Source organism: Falco peregrinus, chromosome 5 (assembly GCF_023634155.1).
Source record: "Falco peregrinus isolate bFalPer1 chromosome 5, bFalPer1.pri, whole genome shotgun sequence".
Classification (NCBI taxonomy): Eukaryota; Metazoa; Chordata; class Aves; order Falconiformes; family Falconidae; genus Falco; species Falco peregrinus.
The window spans coordinates 76,474,981-76,493,020 of NC_073725.1; the positions used below are offsets into that span (position 1 = coordinate 76,474,981).

At 39.2% G+C, this 18,040-nt stretch overlaps 1 protein-coding gene across 1 annotated transcript in view; it reads right to left on the bottom strand.

Annotated features, from left to right (window-relative positions):
• CREBBP (CREB binding protein) overlaps window positions 1-18,040 on the bottom strand; it is a 97,374-nt gene that overhangs the window by 64,882 nt on the left and 14,452 nt on the right. Inside the window, 1 exon segment of the mRNA XM_055807002.1 lies at window positions 16,956-17,668. Coding sequence (XP_055662977.1) covers window positions 16,956-17,668 — 713 coding nt within the window.

The following is an 18,040-nucleotide window of genomic DNA, read 5'->3' on the forward strand; positions in this document are numbered from 1 at the left end:
CTAGGTAATTACAAGTCATCAAAGATGATAAACTAGCAAGAACATGGGAGTTAGCAACCTGGTAAGAATGGCTGCTTTTACGCGTGATGCTGAGCCATCACAAAGACTTGTATTTTTGCTTAAAGTTTGTTAAATTTACTTTCCTGAAAGGAACAAAAGCGAAAAGCAATCCAGTGTGAGTTGTTTCTTTTTCCACCTGCAATGCATGGGCATGGACGTCTATCGCAGGGCTACTCAAGCTGCAATGGCAGCATGGCAGCCAGTGCATTTCCATTACAACAAAAACAGAAAGCTTCTCTCTGAAAGCCTGGGTTATGTTCACCCCGATTTGTTCTAAGCCTAAGGATGTTCCCTCCCCTGTTGCCTTCTCTTCCTCTCCAGCAGTTCATCCAACTGTCAGTTAATCTCCTTTCTCTACCTGATGCAATCACCATTTTCTGCAGGCCATGTTCTCTGCACTCCATCCCAGGGTGGCTCCTTTCATCCCACCTCATCCCCTGGCAACTCCCAGTTTTATACTCGTGTTTCTGTGTTACAGCTTTGTGCAACTCTTGCTTCTTGTCTGGTTCCTTGTGGTCACAGCTGCAATGACTTCTGATGGAGTAAAGCAGACTTTTTCACACGAGGTGTTTTCTATGCAGCTGTTCCATCAATTGCAATGGGGGAGATGCAGGGGTGCTATAAACCACCCCAGCCCGGAACAGCAAGTCAAGGCTAGAAGTGCCTGAAGTAGTAACATGATTAATGCAAAACACCACCTTAAACACATTATTTCCACTCTAAAGCAGTTCTTTTCAGAAATATGATAATGCTGCTCTCCTTTAATGGAAAAGATGCATTTAATTTAATAATTCTGCTATCCCAGAAAGACAAGCAGATTCTGTTCCCCTTTTTATCACTATGGCAACTCTCTCAGATACTGGAATCTATTACTGAGTGTGGAGAGGAGATTGGGTATTTCACTCTACTCTCACAATCCAAGGAACGTACAAAGTTCTTAAAACCTTTCTTTAGCTGACTTGGACTACATAAGACATCCCACACTGTAATGTTTCAAGCACCAGGTGTGGGAGATACTTCTCTTTGGTTTGCTTTTTAGTTCTTTTCAGAGCAGAACAGCAATTCCATTTCCTCTAGCTGCTAGACTTTCATAGACGTTATAGATCAAGTCTGTGACCAAATCTACATACCTCATCTGATGGTGCAACTCAGAGTTGATTTGACAGAAATGAGAAGTTTGCTGATCTAATTTAAAAGATACCTTAGGAGCAGACTGGATCTTCATACTATGTCATTTCCTCTATTTTTAAAGCTTACTCTTCTCCTCCCTCCCTTCTGTATCACTGTTGACATACCACAGTACTTCTTCCCCTGGCCCAGCATCAAGGAGCTACTCCTCTCTACACGAAGTGTCTAGGCCATAAATAAATTCTGTCCTTTCCTCCTACTCTTAAGTTTTTACTAACTGTCCCTTCACCTCTACCACTAGAGCCAGTCCTCTCATTCAAGCAGTCAGAGTTACTTCATTACAACACATTCCTCTGAGGCTCCTAGGACATGCAACTAATAAAACATGCTGCAAAAACCATTCACTGTTACAAGCATGTAATTTCCTATTCACAATCCTTTTTTTTATCTTCCTCTCCAATATGCGGTCATAAACCACAGAACTGTACACAGTTCTGCTTCTTGCTACACATTTTTCTTTGGGAAACTGCTCTCTGTTACCCCAACCCACCTTTCACACCAGGGTTTCCAAACTTAAAAGGTCTGGCAGGACAGACTGAGTTCACTATCAGTCTTCCTACAAGAAAGCAAACATCCTCACTTGCAGGTACATGCCAAGGAGCAGCACCTACCCCTGACAACACTGCTAGTTTTGTATCTTGCACCACCACCGCCTACATAAAAAAAAAAAATTCGGAGCATTAACTTTAATTGGTTGATCCAGACAGAATAGTCTGAAAGAAAAAACAAAGTAACCCCCAAAACCCTTATCTCTAAGTTAAAAGTTGACTTTCATTAACTTTTGAAGCACTGGCCCTTCTGTACAAGAATAGAAGAAGGTTATTCTGGCCAAGTATTTAGAAAAAACCAACCCAAAACAATACCACCAAATGTGGACTAGCTTGACAGCAGAAAAAATACTGAAAGGTTGATATGAGAATCAAAGAACTCAAAGCAGCATGGCTTCAGTGGAAAATAAGCCTGGCTGAAGTAATCTGATTATGATCCAATCCTGTAAACTAAAAATAGTTATCGTTGATATTCAGTTCAGTACCTACTAGATTTTTAACTAGGAAACAGTCCTACAAAGAAAGGAAGCAAGCTAGACAAGCCTGGCTGGGCTTTGAAAGCTGTGAATCTGCACAGCACTTGAACAACAGATCTGAGCTCTTAATGACAACAGGAGGTATGAAAAGAATACTCTGTAAGTGTAAAGTAACATCTTTATGTGTTTGGCTTGATGTGAATGCTATTGCAGTGATGATGACCATGCTGTTTTAGTTCTTGTTGAGCAATACATAAAAATCACAGGATTCAGAGAGGCCACAAGAACTATTCAAAGGACTGAAAGGCATGGGTACAACATACAGTCTAATTGCAATCTAATAGCCTAATCTATTTAGCTTACTATTTAAGCTTATTAATTCAATTATCTTATTATGGCAAGGACTGAAGTGATCCTAAACAACCGATTTGGGGAACAGAAAGGTGACAACACAAATGTTTAGTAAACGTATTTAGCAAAGATTATCAACAGCTAAGAGCTGAAGCTCTATAGCTTCAAAGCAAAAGTTAGAAAAAAAATATAAGTGACCAAATACCACTGAAATTCTCAAGATTATATTAATCTTTTATCTAAATGGTGTTTCTACTTATCAAAGGAATTAACTCACCAGAGCCACAAGGCCTATAATCAAAGGTATCACGTCTGACTTTGTATCACTGTCATTTTTACAGGCCTAATTCTTTATAAAAAGGAATCTAATAGTAGAAAGCATATTACAAGTTCCTTTTGCTTGTCTAAAGACAATACAGAAAGGTGAGAAGAAAAAGTTATCTCAGGAATATCAAATAATCAAAAATTATCTAAGACCTTGACCAAGCTGCCAAGTCCATTAACCAAACCCAGAGACAAGTATCAAAGTCCAGGAAAGCAGAGGTGCAGTACAAAAGCCAAAATCTGCATCAAACTATCGTATCCTCCTTTGCATCACAGAACTGTATTAGACTGAGCATGACTAAGTGCAACTTCAAATGATTGCTCTTCCAATGACACAGGCTCAGAGACACAGTGGACTGCAAGATGGAATTTCATACACTCACTCATTCCAGCAGCAATTAAGTTGCTTCTTCAGACTGACATTGATTGCAGGATCACAAAACCAGTTACGCTGTTAGCTAGCTTCCTTATCCTAAGGAAACTGGGCTTAATGAACAGTGCTGTGACAATCAGTGTCCCCTCTCCTGCCCCATCCTCAAATCAGATTTTCTCTAATCACTTTGGAAATCATTGGGCAATTTGACCCATTTGTTAAAGGTCTTACAGATAATTAAGTTCCTAATATTGCCGAATAGAGAGATGGACAAGTAGATTATGAACTCAGATCAACATCTCCATGAAGAAAAGGGACAAAGACCTCTGCCATTACCCACAGCATCTAGCAGCAGGCAGTGTACCCAAGGCTCTCAATGACCCATCATTATTGCCAGTTTTGTCCTGTCAGCACCTCAGAAAGATTACCTGAGGACATGGGAGGGAGCTGAAAGCATGATAGGAAATTGTTTAGAAGACCCTTGGGGAGGGGTGCTGTGAAGAACTACAACCTCTGTAGTGGCAGCGTAAGGATACACAGCTGATCTACTGGTTATGCTACTCTCAAATCTATTTCAGCAACAGAAAACCAGGAAGGTCAGAGCCTTCCACCAAACTGTTCTCAGACCTCTGAATCTGACAAAATAGTTATAGGAGGAAGACAGAAAGACAGCCTTTTAGCGAGCCACCACTGTCCTTATATTATTCTGGACTTAATCCATGGTACAAAAACTAAAATCAATTTAACTGTAAGCCCCAGATTAATAATTTAAATTATTTCAGAGAACAGAACATGCATGTCATAATTAAGGAAAGAGAGAGAGAGCAGAGGCATCCTAGATATGATTTGTCTTGATAAAAGGCCTGATCACCACAAACTAACAGTAGCACTAAAGAGTTGCATATGTGAGAGCTTGCCTGTTCAACAGTATAAATAGCTCTAGTAAGACATCTTTGTCATGTACTATTGCTTTCTTCTAAATCCCTTGGATCTGCAAGGAAGGATGTTCCCCGTACTTCCTCCTGTTCTGTCACTGAAACAACCCATGCTAAATGCTGAGGAGACACTAACTAGTTTCCCCTTTCAAAAGCTACCTATAAACTATGATTCAGTTTTATGAATGCCTGAACTGTAACTTTAGGGTCATACCATCATCAACAGCCCTAGGTTGACCGAGCAGCTGTGAATAAATAACCCTTCTAGAGCCATTGCTACTCAGCATTCTCACATGATTCATCCCAAACCCCCTATTACGTCACCGATATGTTGGAGACACTTTTCTCCTCCCTCCCTCCCTCTCTGGCATGAAATGGAAATTCTGCACTTCCCACTCTGACCCACAGATCCAAGAAGTATCCCTTGGGTTTGGTGCGAACAGAATGACTGGGTATACAGAAATGGTATACTTGTCCTGCCTCCAAGCTATCGCTGGCTGTCGGAAGTCACTACAGGACAGGGACGATTCAGAAGTTCTGTATTTGCTGCCATCAATCCATGCAATCACATGCAACCTTTACTTTCCTCTTTTATGGGCCTCTCCAAAACCAGTCACTTCTTACTCCATTATTGGACTAAGCCTTCGAGTACCTTGTCATCAAGTTACTACACCTACTTCAAATCTGGGCTTTCAACACTCAACTTGGTGAAAAAGCTCAGCATTTTGTCCCCGTTCTCTCTTCCCATCCACTGAAATGGTTTTGCTACTAAGAAGTGCATCACCTTGCCCGATTTAAATAATTTTAACTTTCTTCCTTTCAATCTTTCTTATCTTTCTCTCAAGACAAGGAAACCAAGTAGTCAGGTACCTCAGATGTTCAGAAACTATAAATTAAAGTATACAAAGTACTGTGAATCCAAGGGTAGATCTTCTCTAAGTAACAGAGGAACATCAGAAATTCAGACAGATAGACAATTCAGCTGCTGCTAATACTGTTAGTAAGCAACAGTGGAAGAGGACAGAACTGCTTTCAAAGGGCTTATTTCTGCTTTCCAGAGTGGTAACTCAATGAGAGACAAGAGACCTATGCTTTGCCATCTACACCGCTTCACCACCAGTTCCCAGATGAGTTTAACACGTAGAAGTTCCAGAGCTACTACGATTTGGCATCAGCCACCTGGAGTTAATCCCTCCTCAGTCCCTGTGTGCTATTGCCACAACTCCGATCAGCCGCTTTGCTTGCGCACTCAGTACAAAAGAGCAGCTTTGCAGCCAGGCACACACAGAGACCTTTGCACTTTGGACTCTTATCTCCCTCTGGTACGAAACACAAACCCCTAACACGAAGCAAGGTCCACCTAACCAATTATGGCTCTCGGAAATGTAAAAGATAGGTCCATTAGGAATTTATGTTAATTTGTGAAGCAGGAAAGACAGGCTTTCTTTACTATGTTGGCATCATCTTGTATCTGTTTACTGACAAAAATAAAGTCTCTACTAATTACTATTTTATCCTATAGTAACATGTTCCAAAAGAAAGTCACCATGGTGCTTCGAATCTATATGCCAGAGGGACAGATGGGGAAGCAAGGAAAAGATTAATCATTTTATGGCACAAAGCCAGTGGCATTACCAAAAAAAAAAAAAAAAAAAAAAAAAAAAGGCAGCAAATTCCATTTCAGTGCAAGAATGGTGGCAATCCCATTATCTCGGCCGAGGTGAGAGCTCCTCACCTAAACCAATCTGCAGATTTGGCAGTTTGACAAAAATACTATTAAAAAAACAAAAACAAAACCACTCACTTTTAAAATCCGTGACTAATGAGAACGCCCTAAAAAAAAAGTAACATTTCAAGAATTGGTTTGGGGAATTAAATCATCATCTGGCTAGCAGCATTCAGAGGAAGCCTACCTTGTGCTCAGTCTCCACTCTCCTACCTCTTTAAGCTAATTGCTATAACAAAAGCCTACTGCCACAGATTCATGAAGCATTTAAGAGTTTTTTGCTCTTCAGTAGTAAACCAGCTTAAAGAAAAGTAATCAAATGTCCCGGAATGATTGTGATTTACTTTATCCTCTATTACAGGATAAAAGATTCGGTAAAGCTAGAAATAAAATTTTAGAAATTCCACTGAGAGTGAAGCCAGGTGTTTTATTACCACTTGTAGTAAGATTTGAAATTCTCTTCCAAGCATTTCACAGAGGTCAAAGACAAATTTAAGTATTCCAAGGCAACAAGACCACTTAAAATATGTACAAACGTTTTCACACAATTATTGAAATCCAGAAGACAGATTTTTGTGGGAAACCACTCTATAAATGACTGGATATACAGAGAATGAAATCTTCTAATACACTTCACTAGAAATCAACCTTTGCAGAAAAAAAAATATTCATATGCCTGCATTTTATATATGCCTTAATAAAGAAAGTGTCTCCAAAATTCTGCACAAGCCTGAGTGCTAATACAATGGAATATACTACAGGAAGAATCAAAGTAATTTCTGCACTGAACATCACTGTTGTACTTACAAAGCAAAAACAAAGCTCAGAAGGCTTACTTTGTAATGTGTCACCTCTGCAAATAAAAACTTCAAAGCTCTAATGGATAATTAGCCACAATTGATCAATGTATCCAATTGCTTCAAGAGCTTTTTTGAGTGCCAAGCAGAAAAAGTGGCTTTCTTCAGATAAACAAGAACTATTCTTACTACAGAAGAATAGAGAGTTAACCATAACCGCAAAAATAACTAAAGATGTTTCAAAGGTTTGTTTCATCAAGGAAATCTAGCTTGGACCCAAACAGTAATTCATCAACACTTAAAAATAGGATTTTGGAAGACTGATATTCAGTTGCAATACACCTCTACAGAGACACTTGATTTTATATTCACAGGGCAAAACCTTTATGAGTTACTTCCAGAAGAAGCATCAGAGTTACTAGAACACATTTATAGTCACATCAAACCCAAATTTTGTAACACAGGATCTCAACTCAAATATCCCTGTCCTCCTTGATTTCTATACTTCATCATCATCAAGCTAAATGCAAGTTTCTAAACCAACAGAAAATCTCAACACAAAGTCCATGCTTCTTCCTTTATTTTCTGTATCACAGATACACAGATACAGCCTTTTGAAACGTACCCAACAGGCCACAAAAGAACTTACAGATGTGTCTGCCAGCACCTCAGCAGTTCTGAAGTTCCAATAGTTTTGGCTGGAGACAGCAAAGTAAAAGGAGAGCAAGTCATGCTCCAAAAATTTAGTACTATAAAGAACAAACTGTTTTGGTAAGAAACACAGTAACACTAGAGATTCCCATTTATCTCCCAGAAGCTGGCCAAAGAGACATTACCAGGCTGTCTGTGCGATAGGATATTCTACAGAGGTGGGGGAAAAGGCAATAGTAGCTCTATAGAGCAACAGCAACAAGAAAGGTATCTCAAAAATACGATGAAAAGAGGTATTCTGTTTCCCTTCTTTACAGTATGTACTCTCCTTGACAGACATTAATCCTAAAGGAAAGGTGGAGCCACTGAAGGGAAGAGACTGTGATTCTAAAAGAAGAAATTATTCTATTTCAATCCAGAACTGAGGGTGAAGGGGAAATCAAATAGACAAGAAACAAATTTACACTACAGGTTACATTAAATATGTGAAAATAGAAAAAAAAATAAAAATCAATATAGCTTGCTCAAAACAACCACTTAGCACAAATATCATAGCTTGACATTAACAGTAACTAAGAAGAAACATAACTATAAATAATTTACACTGTTGAAGTAATTTTTAAGTAACTGTAAGAGTCAAATATGTTTATTTTGAAACACCACACTGACTTCAACAGCTACCTTGAAATCTCCCGTCATTCTGTAGAAACATGCTCTCCTTAAAGATTTAACAATTCATGTGAAGCTACCAAGAGACTTCTCACCAGGTTTTTAAACACAGCAAGATCTGATGGCCATTTTCATTCTTAAAATTGAACAGTGTGAGCAGACCAGGCCTGCAGACACACGCTTCTCACTGACAGCAGCCTGCACACAGTACTATTCAGAAAAGTTATTTGAACCCAAAATGCCCAATATCACACCAAGGAAGCAAACAAAGCTCACTCCAAGGGTGAAATCCCTCCTATCTTCGACTCATGGTGTTCCAACAGTTCTGTATTTCCAGGGTACAGAGACCCTTCTAGCGTAAAGGTAGTTATTTAATTTAGTCAATTTGCCAAAAGTTTCAAAGGGCACTTGTTCTTTTGTTTGTTTTTAAAAATCCCCTTAAAAAAAAACCAGAATACCACACAGACAGGACAGTATTATGCTGCAGTCACTCTGAAAACACAAAACCTTTCTGCCCCAAAACAGCAGCAACTCTGAGACTGCTAAATAATCTATTTATGACTCTCTTCTAGAAGTCTATTTCTTAGACAAGTCCTTTTGGCAAGGATGCTCCTATATTTAACGTGCTGTATTTTCATTATGATTCATTCTAAACCAAAGGCACTGCTTAGCCCCTTTTACAGCACATTATGCTGTTTATTTGCCAAACTTAAAGCAGATCATACCTCCAAACACCAAAGAATATGACTATCCTTTCAGGGCTTGAAAATCTTCAGAATATGGAAGTACTAACATTTCCAGATGCTGCTCAGAGGTAGTTCTTGTAGCATCAGGAGTTCAAAAATAATCTGAAGTCCTCATTCATTTAAATCCCGATTCTACAAAGTGTTTCTGGCCTTACAATTAAAGCCATTGCTTGGATTACATACATCTAAAACACAAACTATAAGCTTAGTATGCCTCTGCCCTCCCCAGTCACAGCGATTTCCAGAGTAAATACTCTTTACTGTAGTGGCAAGAAGGAGGGAGGATGAGGAGGAGAAATGAGTATGTGCCACTCAAAGCCAATGGGACAAAGCTGCAGCAGTCAAACTGTCTATTGATGCCACACACAAATGGACTTAGGCTTCCAATTAAAAAAAAAAACAACAAACCACACAGTTCTGTCCTCCAAACATTCACAATAAGAAAGGCAAATGCTATTACATTTTGCCATTCCTTACACTCAGCCCTGCAAAGTAAACTCGCAATTGTGTCAGTAAGAATTCAGGAAACCGGTGGGTTTTTTTTTAAGATGTGGGGGCAAACAGCGTATTGAAGTATCTTTTCCAGTTTAAAAGTTAATCTTTAAATAAACATGAAAAATAGCCTGCCCACTATAAAGCAGACCTGGACATGTCCTGTGCAGCCTCTTGTACTGAAATTTCAAACCCCTAGCTAAGTGAGGGGTTTTCAAAATTCTGAAGTGCAACTTTCAAACATGTTACTTTTTGTCTGATGGTAGAAAGCGTCCCATTTGTACTTCAACAAAGTGTTTTCCACTTGTAGAAGCCACAGGAGAACTGCCTTCTCTCACTGCTTCTCCACTCCTGACCCATTTCTTACGGAGGATGACACAGTACATATCATGCTATACATTTTCCAAGTTTCCTGCATTACCTTTTTTCTAAGGAAACAGACCACCAGCATTTAGTTTTTCAGACCATAATACCAGCTGCTTTGACACATTTCTGCATGTACTTCCAATTACAGGATTCCCAATACAATCACAGCTCACTGTCAAGTACAAACATTAAGTTTATCTTTTAAGTAAGAAGAGGTTTTGAGAAATGCTAAAAGGTCCTGTCATCAGAAAAGCTCCTGTGAAATAGTATCTATGTGCACAATCAGAGTCTATTAAGAAAATTACTACGACAGACACTTCCTTCTGACTGGAGTAATGAGGCATTTCATAACTTCTACACACCAACACTTAAGTTGGCAGGTTTTACTCCCTCTCAACATCTGAGTCATTTTTAACCTCTGTATTAAAAAAAAAATAAAAAATTACGAACTGCAGCAGGAAGATACATGAAGACAGTCGAAAAACTAGAAAGAAGTAATCTCAGTCACAACTATTAGTAAGGACCTGGATGTTTTTGCCATTTTAATAAACCTTCTGAAACAACACTGGAAATTCTTGCTGTGGCTTCCAAATGAACCAGTGGATGCATTAGTTTCACTTCCAAAAACTTCTTTCAGATACACTACTTAGAAATAAACCCCATTCCAACAAGAAAACTGAAGAATTACAAGATGGTAACCAGTATGATTTAGTTAGTGGCAAAATGCTTAACGTTTGTGTTGTGTTACCACAGTAGAAAATAACGGCACAACTCTACCCTGAAAAGATAGCACAAACATTTCATTTTTGTCAGCTGGATGATAAGTCAAATGCAAGTTAACAGAGACAGGCTTTTTAACTGCCCGAGCTGGAAGCAGGAGGAGGGGAAACCAAGTTGTGGTCTGTCCCCATGAAGGCTGACTGGTGTTTCTTGCAGCATTTGCCTCACAGCACTAGAGTCAAACAAAACCCAGATACCTGCTTAAGCAGAAGATAGGAGCCAAGTGACTATTGCTTCAAAGACCTTCAGTGACATTGCACAACTGCAAATGAAATGTAACTCACGCACTAGAAATAGGAAACAACTCAATTTCAGGTGCCAGGAGTAAGAGTTGTGGTAACTGACATTTTTAAGTCACCAACAGTCTCTGATACATCACAGTAAACTCATCCATGGAGTACCACTTTGCATGGTCACGTTTCAAAACAAAACTGTGTTACAGGTATTTTAATTTTACTACACATCAGTGAGTTTTGCTGTTATGTGTTTCTATATATTTATATCCTTCTTCTGTTCATATTATTATAAAAGCACATATGTCTCTTCTCAGTAAAAACGCTGTTCTGGTGATAGTTATTCAACAGAGAACCAAGCAACTGTGGTCAAGTCTTTAACATTATTAAGAGTCCCCTGAAACTGGGAAGCAGCATTATTTGGAATGTGATCTGGACCGGCTACTTGTGTTTGCCAGAGGCATGGTCTGCTAGGAGACAGTCAGCTTGGCAGTCTGGTACGGACAACTTGGAGGATGAGAAGCAAATTAACTGCGAGTCATGTTAAAACATCTCAGACAGGTTGAGAGTCACCAGAGAAGCAAACAGCACAAGCAGTTTGCTAAAACACACAGAACTGCAAAGGAATGAGAACATCTTCAGCTGACTTAATTCACAATCAGCAAGCGTATCTAAATCTGGTACTTAGCTATATCAACTGGGTAATCTGTTTGAAGAAACAGTTTGCTCCGTTTTTTTTTCTCATCACGAACTTTCCTTACTGCAGATTCCTCAAAACACCAAGTCACGTAACATAACGACATACACAATGTAAGTCTATCAGAATGCTTGCTCTTTAATGTAGTTCATTATCCTCCTAAATTTACTCAAGATTAATATCCAACACCAAAACACTACTCAGCAAAGAACAGGGAGCAAAACTGTGAATGTGCTCGTCAAAGACTCATGTGTTAGACAGCCAGCCAGCCTAGAAACAACAAATAACAGAATTCAGTGCTTTTATAGCTCAGCAATAAAATAAAAAAAAAAAAAAAAAAAAAAGAGACACAACTGGTTATTCTCATGGTAGACATAAAAAATGGTTTTACTGTTTTCTGAAGTTCATTTCTGGTAAGAGTTCCTCCTCCTCTTTAATCTGAAACTTCTACTGCAACATGCACTGCCATGTGGCTATTTTGGCCAAAACAAAGTTGAAAATATGTGCTATTCAAACAAATTAGGCCAATACAGTTAAGAGAAAAAACTGCTCTGAACTCATAGCAAAAATCCAGCATAATAGATCTTGATTTGCACAGTTAGCGATTATTTTAAACCTGTTAAGACTTTGATGTCAATCCTACTACTGGTACCAACTTAAATACATATGTACACAGGCAGGGAAAACTCACCAATTGTACACAGCACTTGGAAATCTGGATCTAAACTCATTACTACCAGATCACCTCCTGAAATACCACATTGGAAGATCTGCCAGCCAGATCAGCTTTTCTATCAGTTTCTCCCCGTCAGGCAGGTTCTAGCTTTAATCATTAAAAGTATTCTCCTTTAGTTTTCAAAATATGTAGAATAAGGTTACTTAAAATCTACAATCTTGCAAAGGCATTTTAAAAAAACCCCAATAATTTAATCCTCCTAACTAGGTATGAAGATACACCACCATTTTCTCCTGATCTCTTTGCAGGTTCAGACTAAGATCTGACCAAACAATTACATCCTTTTCTGGGGCTTCTGCAGATCATCAGCCACACGCAACTCCAGATTTTTCCCCTAAGTTTCTGCTGCTGGATACCAGCACATCCTTATTGGAGTGATACGGCTCTGAAGTTAATGAAGAAAAGGTGATTCCTCTTACACAATTGTATAAGGAGGCATTACACCTTGGAAACACATGAAAAAGAAAAGACTCAAGAGTCCTACTCATCCCAATGGGACTTTACTACTTAAGGGCAAGAGCGAAAGTACCAATTAGGTGAATCACTGTCCAAAACTCTTAATTATTAAGTGCAAAAAGGAAGTTTGAGAACAATACAAAACAAACAGGAACATTCCCAAATTTTTCTGATTTTCCACAAGTTTTGATAGCAGTATTAGGAGGAGGGGAATGCACCTCAGCAAGAGACTGTACAATACCTAATCTATGGAAACACAACTTCAAGCTCTTGCCAGCCACAATGAACTATATGGCAGCTTCATCTCCTTCGTTTGAAAAAGATGAACTCACAGCAACAGGAGAGTATGAAGCACGGAGCATGCTTGCAATGAAATGCTCATTTCTACGGAAGCAACAGGCCAACTGCTTAGCTTTGCTACTGTTTAATGACCTTGACTATCAACAAACCTTAAAAAAACAACTCTTAATTTAAAAAGATTTTCTAGATGGTTTGAACACGTCTTCTGATCTTACTGGACTTCACGCAAAAAACCAATGGTACAATACAAAAGGGCAGTTCCACTACTACTGGAAATTGCTGTGACAAGATGATCTGTTCCTCAACCTCTGTCAAGCAATAACTGTTCAAAGAAGAATCCTTCTGCTCTTTAAGCAGATTTCTTAAAGAACTTCAACCCAGTCAAATGAAAACTATCCTTGTAGTGTCGTCCAAGAGAACTGGGCCACAATGCCACAGTTACAAGAAAAACTGTTACACGGAAGGAGTCTGGTAGTGAACAGAGCAGAGATACATACAGCAGCATAGAAGTTTACTCAGAGGTTTCTGGATGACCCCAGACAACACAAAATCACAAAGCAGGTCCTCTAAATAAATCTGAATATGCAAATTGCACAGTCATGGTCAACAAAGCATTAAAATTCTTGCTATAGTAAGTTGTTTTATTTTTAATTCACAAAACCTTCTCAGGGACTATTCTCCCTATTTCCAAAAATATTCTAGGCTATCAAGAACATGCTATATACTCCCAAGAAAATACAACTATGACTTTAATAGCTTTTTTTTTTTTTTAACTTGTATTGACAGGTTGTTTCTTCCAGGTGATCATATGAGATCTACGAAATCCTTTGCTTATGTGTCTCTGGATTTAGGAAGTATTTTGCTTTAATCTCTCCCTGCCAATGGAAAAACATCTGTCTTGATGTCAGCACCTTATGGCCCTCTGACATTGAGAATCAGTTAATTTTTCATTCTCTTTTTAATTGGTTAGGGGTAAGGTTAATCTGCCACCTTCGGCTTATGCAAGCATCATGAGCTTGAGTTGCCATGCTCATGCTCATTTCTTGTGTACTTCTCATTCTTTCAAGAGCTGCCTTAAAATGGCAAGTCCAGCTCAAAACTAACAGTATTGGCTTATCATGCTCCAGATGAAAAGAATCCCAGTTATTTCTGAGAGCAGGTGAAGGGATTGGATTCTGGATTATTTTTTCTTCTTCTTTTTCTCTTACCAGAAAGAATGCTTAGAAAAACATACCACAAGAAATAAAAATGGAAAAAGCAATGGAGCTTCCTTGATTTGCCTTTTACTAAAAAAGGATTAGAACAAACCATCAAGGAAGCAAGGTCTTGCACAACAGAGCTAGTCCCAGGTCATAGTCATGAGCGCTACACATTGCATATAAACACACTGAATTGAGAAAAAGGGGCTTCTGAGCCACACTTGAATGAGGTTAATCAGTGATGCACACCACTCATTTGAAGCATCATGAGAAAACCCTAGTTCAAAAATTTTAGTTTTTCTTCTGCATTTTTATTTCACACCTCTTTCTTTCCCTCAGGATATACTGCTTGAGAGTTTGCTTACAGCCTCACACAGTTCTTCAAGCATGATGGCAGCTACATTCTAAACCGTTTAGTCAAGTTCGGCACATTCACTATTAGGTAGATTAGCTGCCTCACCACTTCTGTCGCTGCTCTTTGAATCTTTTAGGCTGAATACATCAGGTGGCAAACATCAGGGAACAGGAGGTAAAAATACCAAGCCAACCCACATTCTCCTTCAGCACAAATTTCAGTTTCAGAAGAACAAACCTAGCGTGCTCTCTTACTTTTCTTAAAAGCCTTCATCACAACTGGAGCATCAATAAGAGAAAAAGCTAACACACAATCACAGTTGATAATACTATTAGGACAATAAACTGGGGATGGGAAGAGACTAGAAAAGGATGCCAATCCTCAAATGCCTACTGAGGAAAATGGCAAAAGTGGAGAATTCATCAGAAGAAAATTCAGGCAGCAAGTAATTTGTTCCAAAATGGAAACACAACATAATTTGTGTAAAACACTGAGCTCACTTGCTCTCCTGCTAAGAGAAAATTAAGATGCAAATAAAGTACAACTTCTTTAAAACAACACAATTCTTGTAAGCTTCATCTTGTTCAAGAGATGGAGCCCTGGAAAACAGCAATTTTTCTAAGTTTGCCACATTTAAAAAATTGTTTTCTCTTAAGTGCTAGCACCTCCACAGAAGCACCATTTTAACACTTACGCTCAGTCCTACTTCTTCAGTTTCTCCAAACAACTATGTAAGAACTTCTGAAAGCACTGATTTTGCTCTAATCTCTTGGAAATGCATCACCAGTGCTAAGCACAGCACTGCATATGAGGACAAACCAATGATTTACATAATACAGATACATCCACTATTCTTTTACAACGTATTGCTTGTTCAAGTAAACTTTTACTTTACTTCCTGAACGTATGCTAACTGAGAAATTCCAGCTCGCCTTCCCAAGCTGGTGAATCCCATTTGCAGCTTCAATCAGGCTAAGACTGAAATCCTTGAAAAATGGAATTTGTCCGAGTGCTGGCCTGTTCTTTTACCAGGGGTGAGTTTGCTTAAAATAAACAAAGAAATCACAGAATGTTCCCCACCAGGTTCATAAGACGACCACCTTAGGCAAGTCCCTTTGCTTTGGGGCAATTCTACTTCAGTTAGTTCACATAGAAAATTAGTAGTTTCACCACATAACTGTACAGTGGCTAGGAAAAAATCTACTTGTAAGTAGAACTTGGATATTGATGAGTTTATAGAAACAAACCAGATAATTGGAATTTCTCACTGCTCCCACAAATGTCAAAGAAAACCAAATGAAAGATAAGCTAATTTTCTTTCTGTGCAGACCAACCCACTCCACGTAACAAATTTAGCTGATTCAGAAGCTGGAGACTGCTATGTCCACTTTCACATGCTATGACCTTCACTCAGACCACAAACAACTCTTCCTTAAGCAAAGGGATCCCTTCCACTGCGGAGAATGCTTTTTGGGTTTTATTTTAAAAACTCAAAATTAACTATACAGTACTCCACAATGATGTCAGCATTTCTTCAGAGAAGATGACATACACTTATGTCAGGCAATGCAATTTTTTCCACGATGCCTAACACAGCAATGATTTAACATTTATGTCTTAATAAACAACAATGATAATGACTATGATGTATGAACAGATCAAATACCATAGACGATAAAGTATCTTTTTCCATGTACCAGAACATGGTGGGTTTGCCATGAAAATTTCATGAAGGAACTGTACCAAAGCAACACAGACAAAGAGATGAGGCACACTGCTATCCAACCATAAGACAGGAGGAGCAGCAATCAAAACACTCATCTACGCTTACAACTGGAAAATGAAGAACTAAAAAGCAATGACTATATTGAGCCAGGACCAGAGCAGCACCCCAAGACAGAGGCAGATATTTCCACCTGCATATATTCCCTGCCCTGATGTGCAATGGCCACCGAACTATAACTTCTTGCCCACACGCTGCCCCTCCCTTTCACCGAGTTTGCATTAGCTTGGCAATCTATGTGAAATTTGCTGTTTTCACATCAGTTCCCCTATGTCTGACAAAGATTCACTGCACACCTGTTGACAGTGGTCCTTGACAAGACAACCAACTGCTACACCTCTCTGTTCAGTCTACTTTCACACTACTTTAGAAGACAGGGTTGCCTGGCAGCTGAACCGAGATCCTGCACAGAAGTAATGATCTGCTTCCTTTTTGCAGGATTACTCTACTCTTTTCTAATTCACCCCAAGACACTAACCAACTTTTAACTTCAAGGATGTGTTTTTCAATGAGTGCTTTCTGACGACATGAGAAATACTGTTTCAATTATCTTGCTTTCACAATGTCACTGGTTGACTGAAACAGATAACTACAGACCCAAGAAAGTGCATTCTTCAGCTCTGTTCCAGAAAAGGATCTACTACATTTTCTAAACACCTGTATGGAGAAAAAACAAGTGCGATAAATAGAATATATTAAATTATATGTACATACTTTTGTCATTGCTCCTGTCTGTGCTGTGTTCAGTCCGGTGTGACCAGTCATCTGTGGAGATACTTGGGTTAAAGTCTCTGCCAGCACACTGCCTGCATTCCCCTGCATGGCAGGGGCAGAATATTGCATTCCTGCTCCCCTTCCTCTTCCAGCTGCCCCAAGAGATCCATTCATTACCTGCCCTTGTCCTTGCTGAGGCTGATTCATTAAACTGTGACCAGAATTACTGTTGAGAAGGCTCTGGTGTGTCTGACTGAAATTAGTATTCATACATATCCCAGGTCCAGTCTGTGATGTTGCAGGGCTGCTTGTCACCAACCCCACTTGTTTTTGTGCTTGAGAGTTCAGAGTTTGTGATGCAGGTGTGGTAGGTCCAGAGGTGCTGGCTGCTTGCTTTGCCAGGCCTGAAGCAGAAGAGTCTCCCGAGTTTAAAGGGCTCTTACCCATAGCACCCAGATTACCGATATTAGCACTGTTCGGCTGCCCTTGAACTTGACTACCAACTCCCTGCTGGACAGGGCTGTTTGAGTTCACATTTCCAATTCCTGGGTTTAAGGAAGAGCTGCTGCCTCCCCTTAGAAGTTCAGAAAGTTGTTTGTGTTTGGAAGCTGCATCTGGAACAAGGTTCCCACTGCTGTTTAAAAGGCCCAACTCGCCATTTGGGATCAGCTCATCAGGAAGATCATTTTCCAAGTCAAACAAAGATCCAAAATCTACAAGTTAAAACAGAAACACAGGTGAGAAAAACATAACAAGTAACTAACATATTCATTTACATTACTTTGTACTAGTCTTAAACAGCAACCTGCATCAAGGTACATCTTTACCCAAGACTTAATATTGCCAGCAAACAAGGGTCCCCGTGACATGAACTCCAGAATCTTTCATACAGCACAGCTGATGGTACACACTGTGCACAAAACCACAGAGGGCAGAGCACTGGCTAGTAAGTAGTTTTTTCCCCAAGATTTCTGACAAAACATTGTACCAAACTTAAGAAATGTGGCGTGAATACAATGATTTAACCTAACTACTAAATTTCTCTTGTTTTGGCTAAAAGAAGGCAGCAGAAATAGAGATCTTTC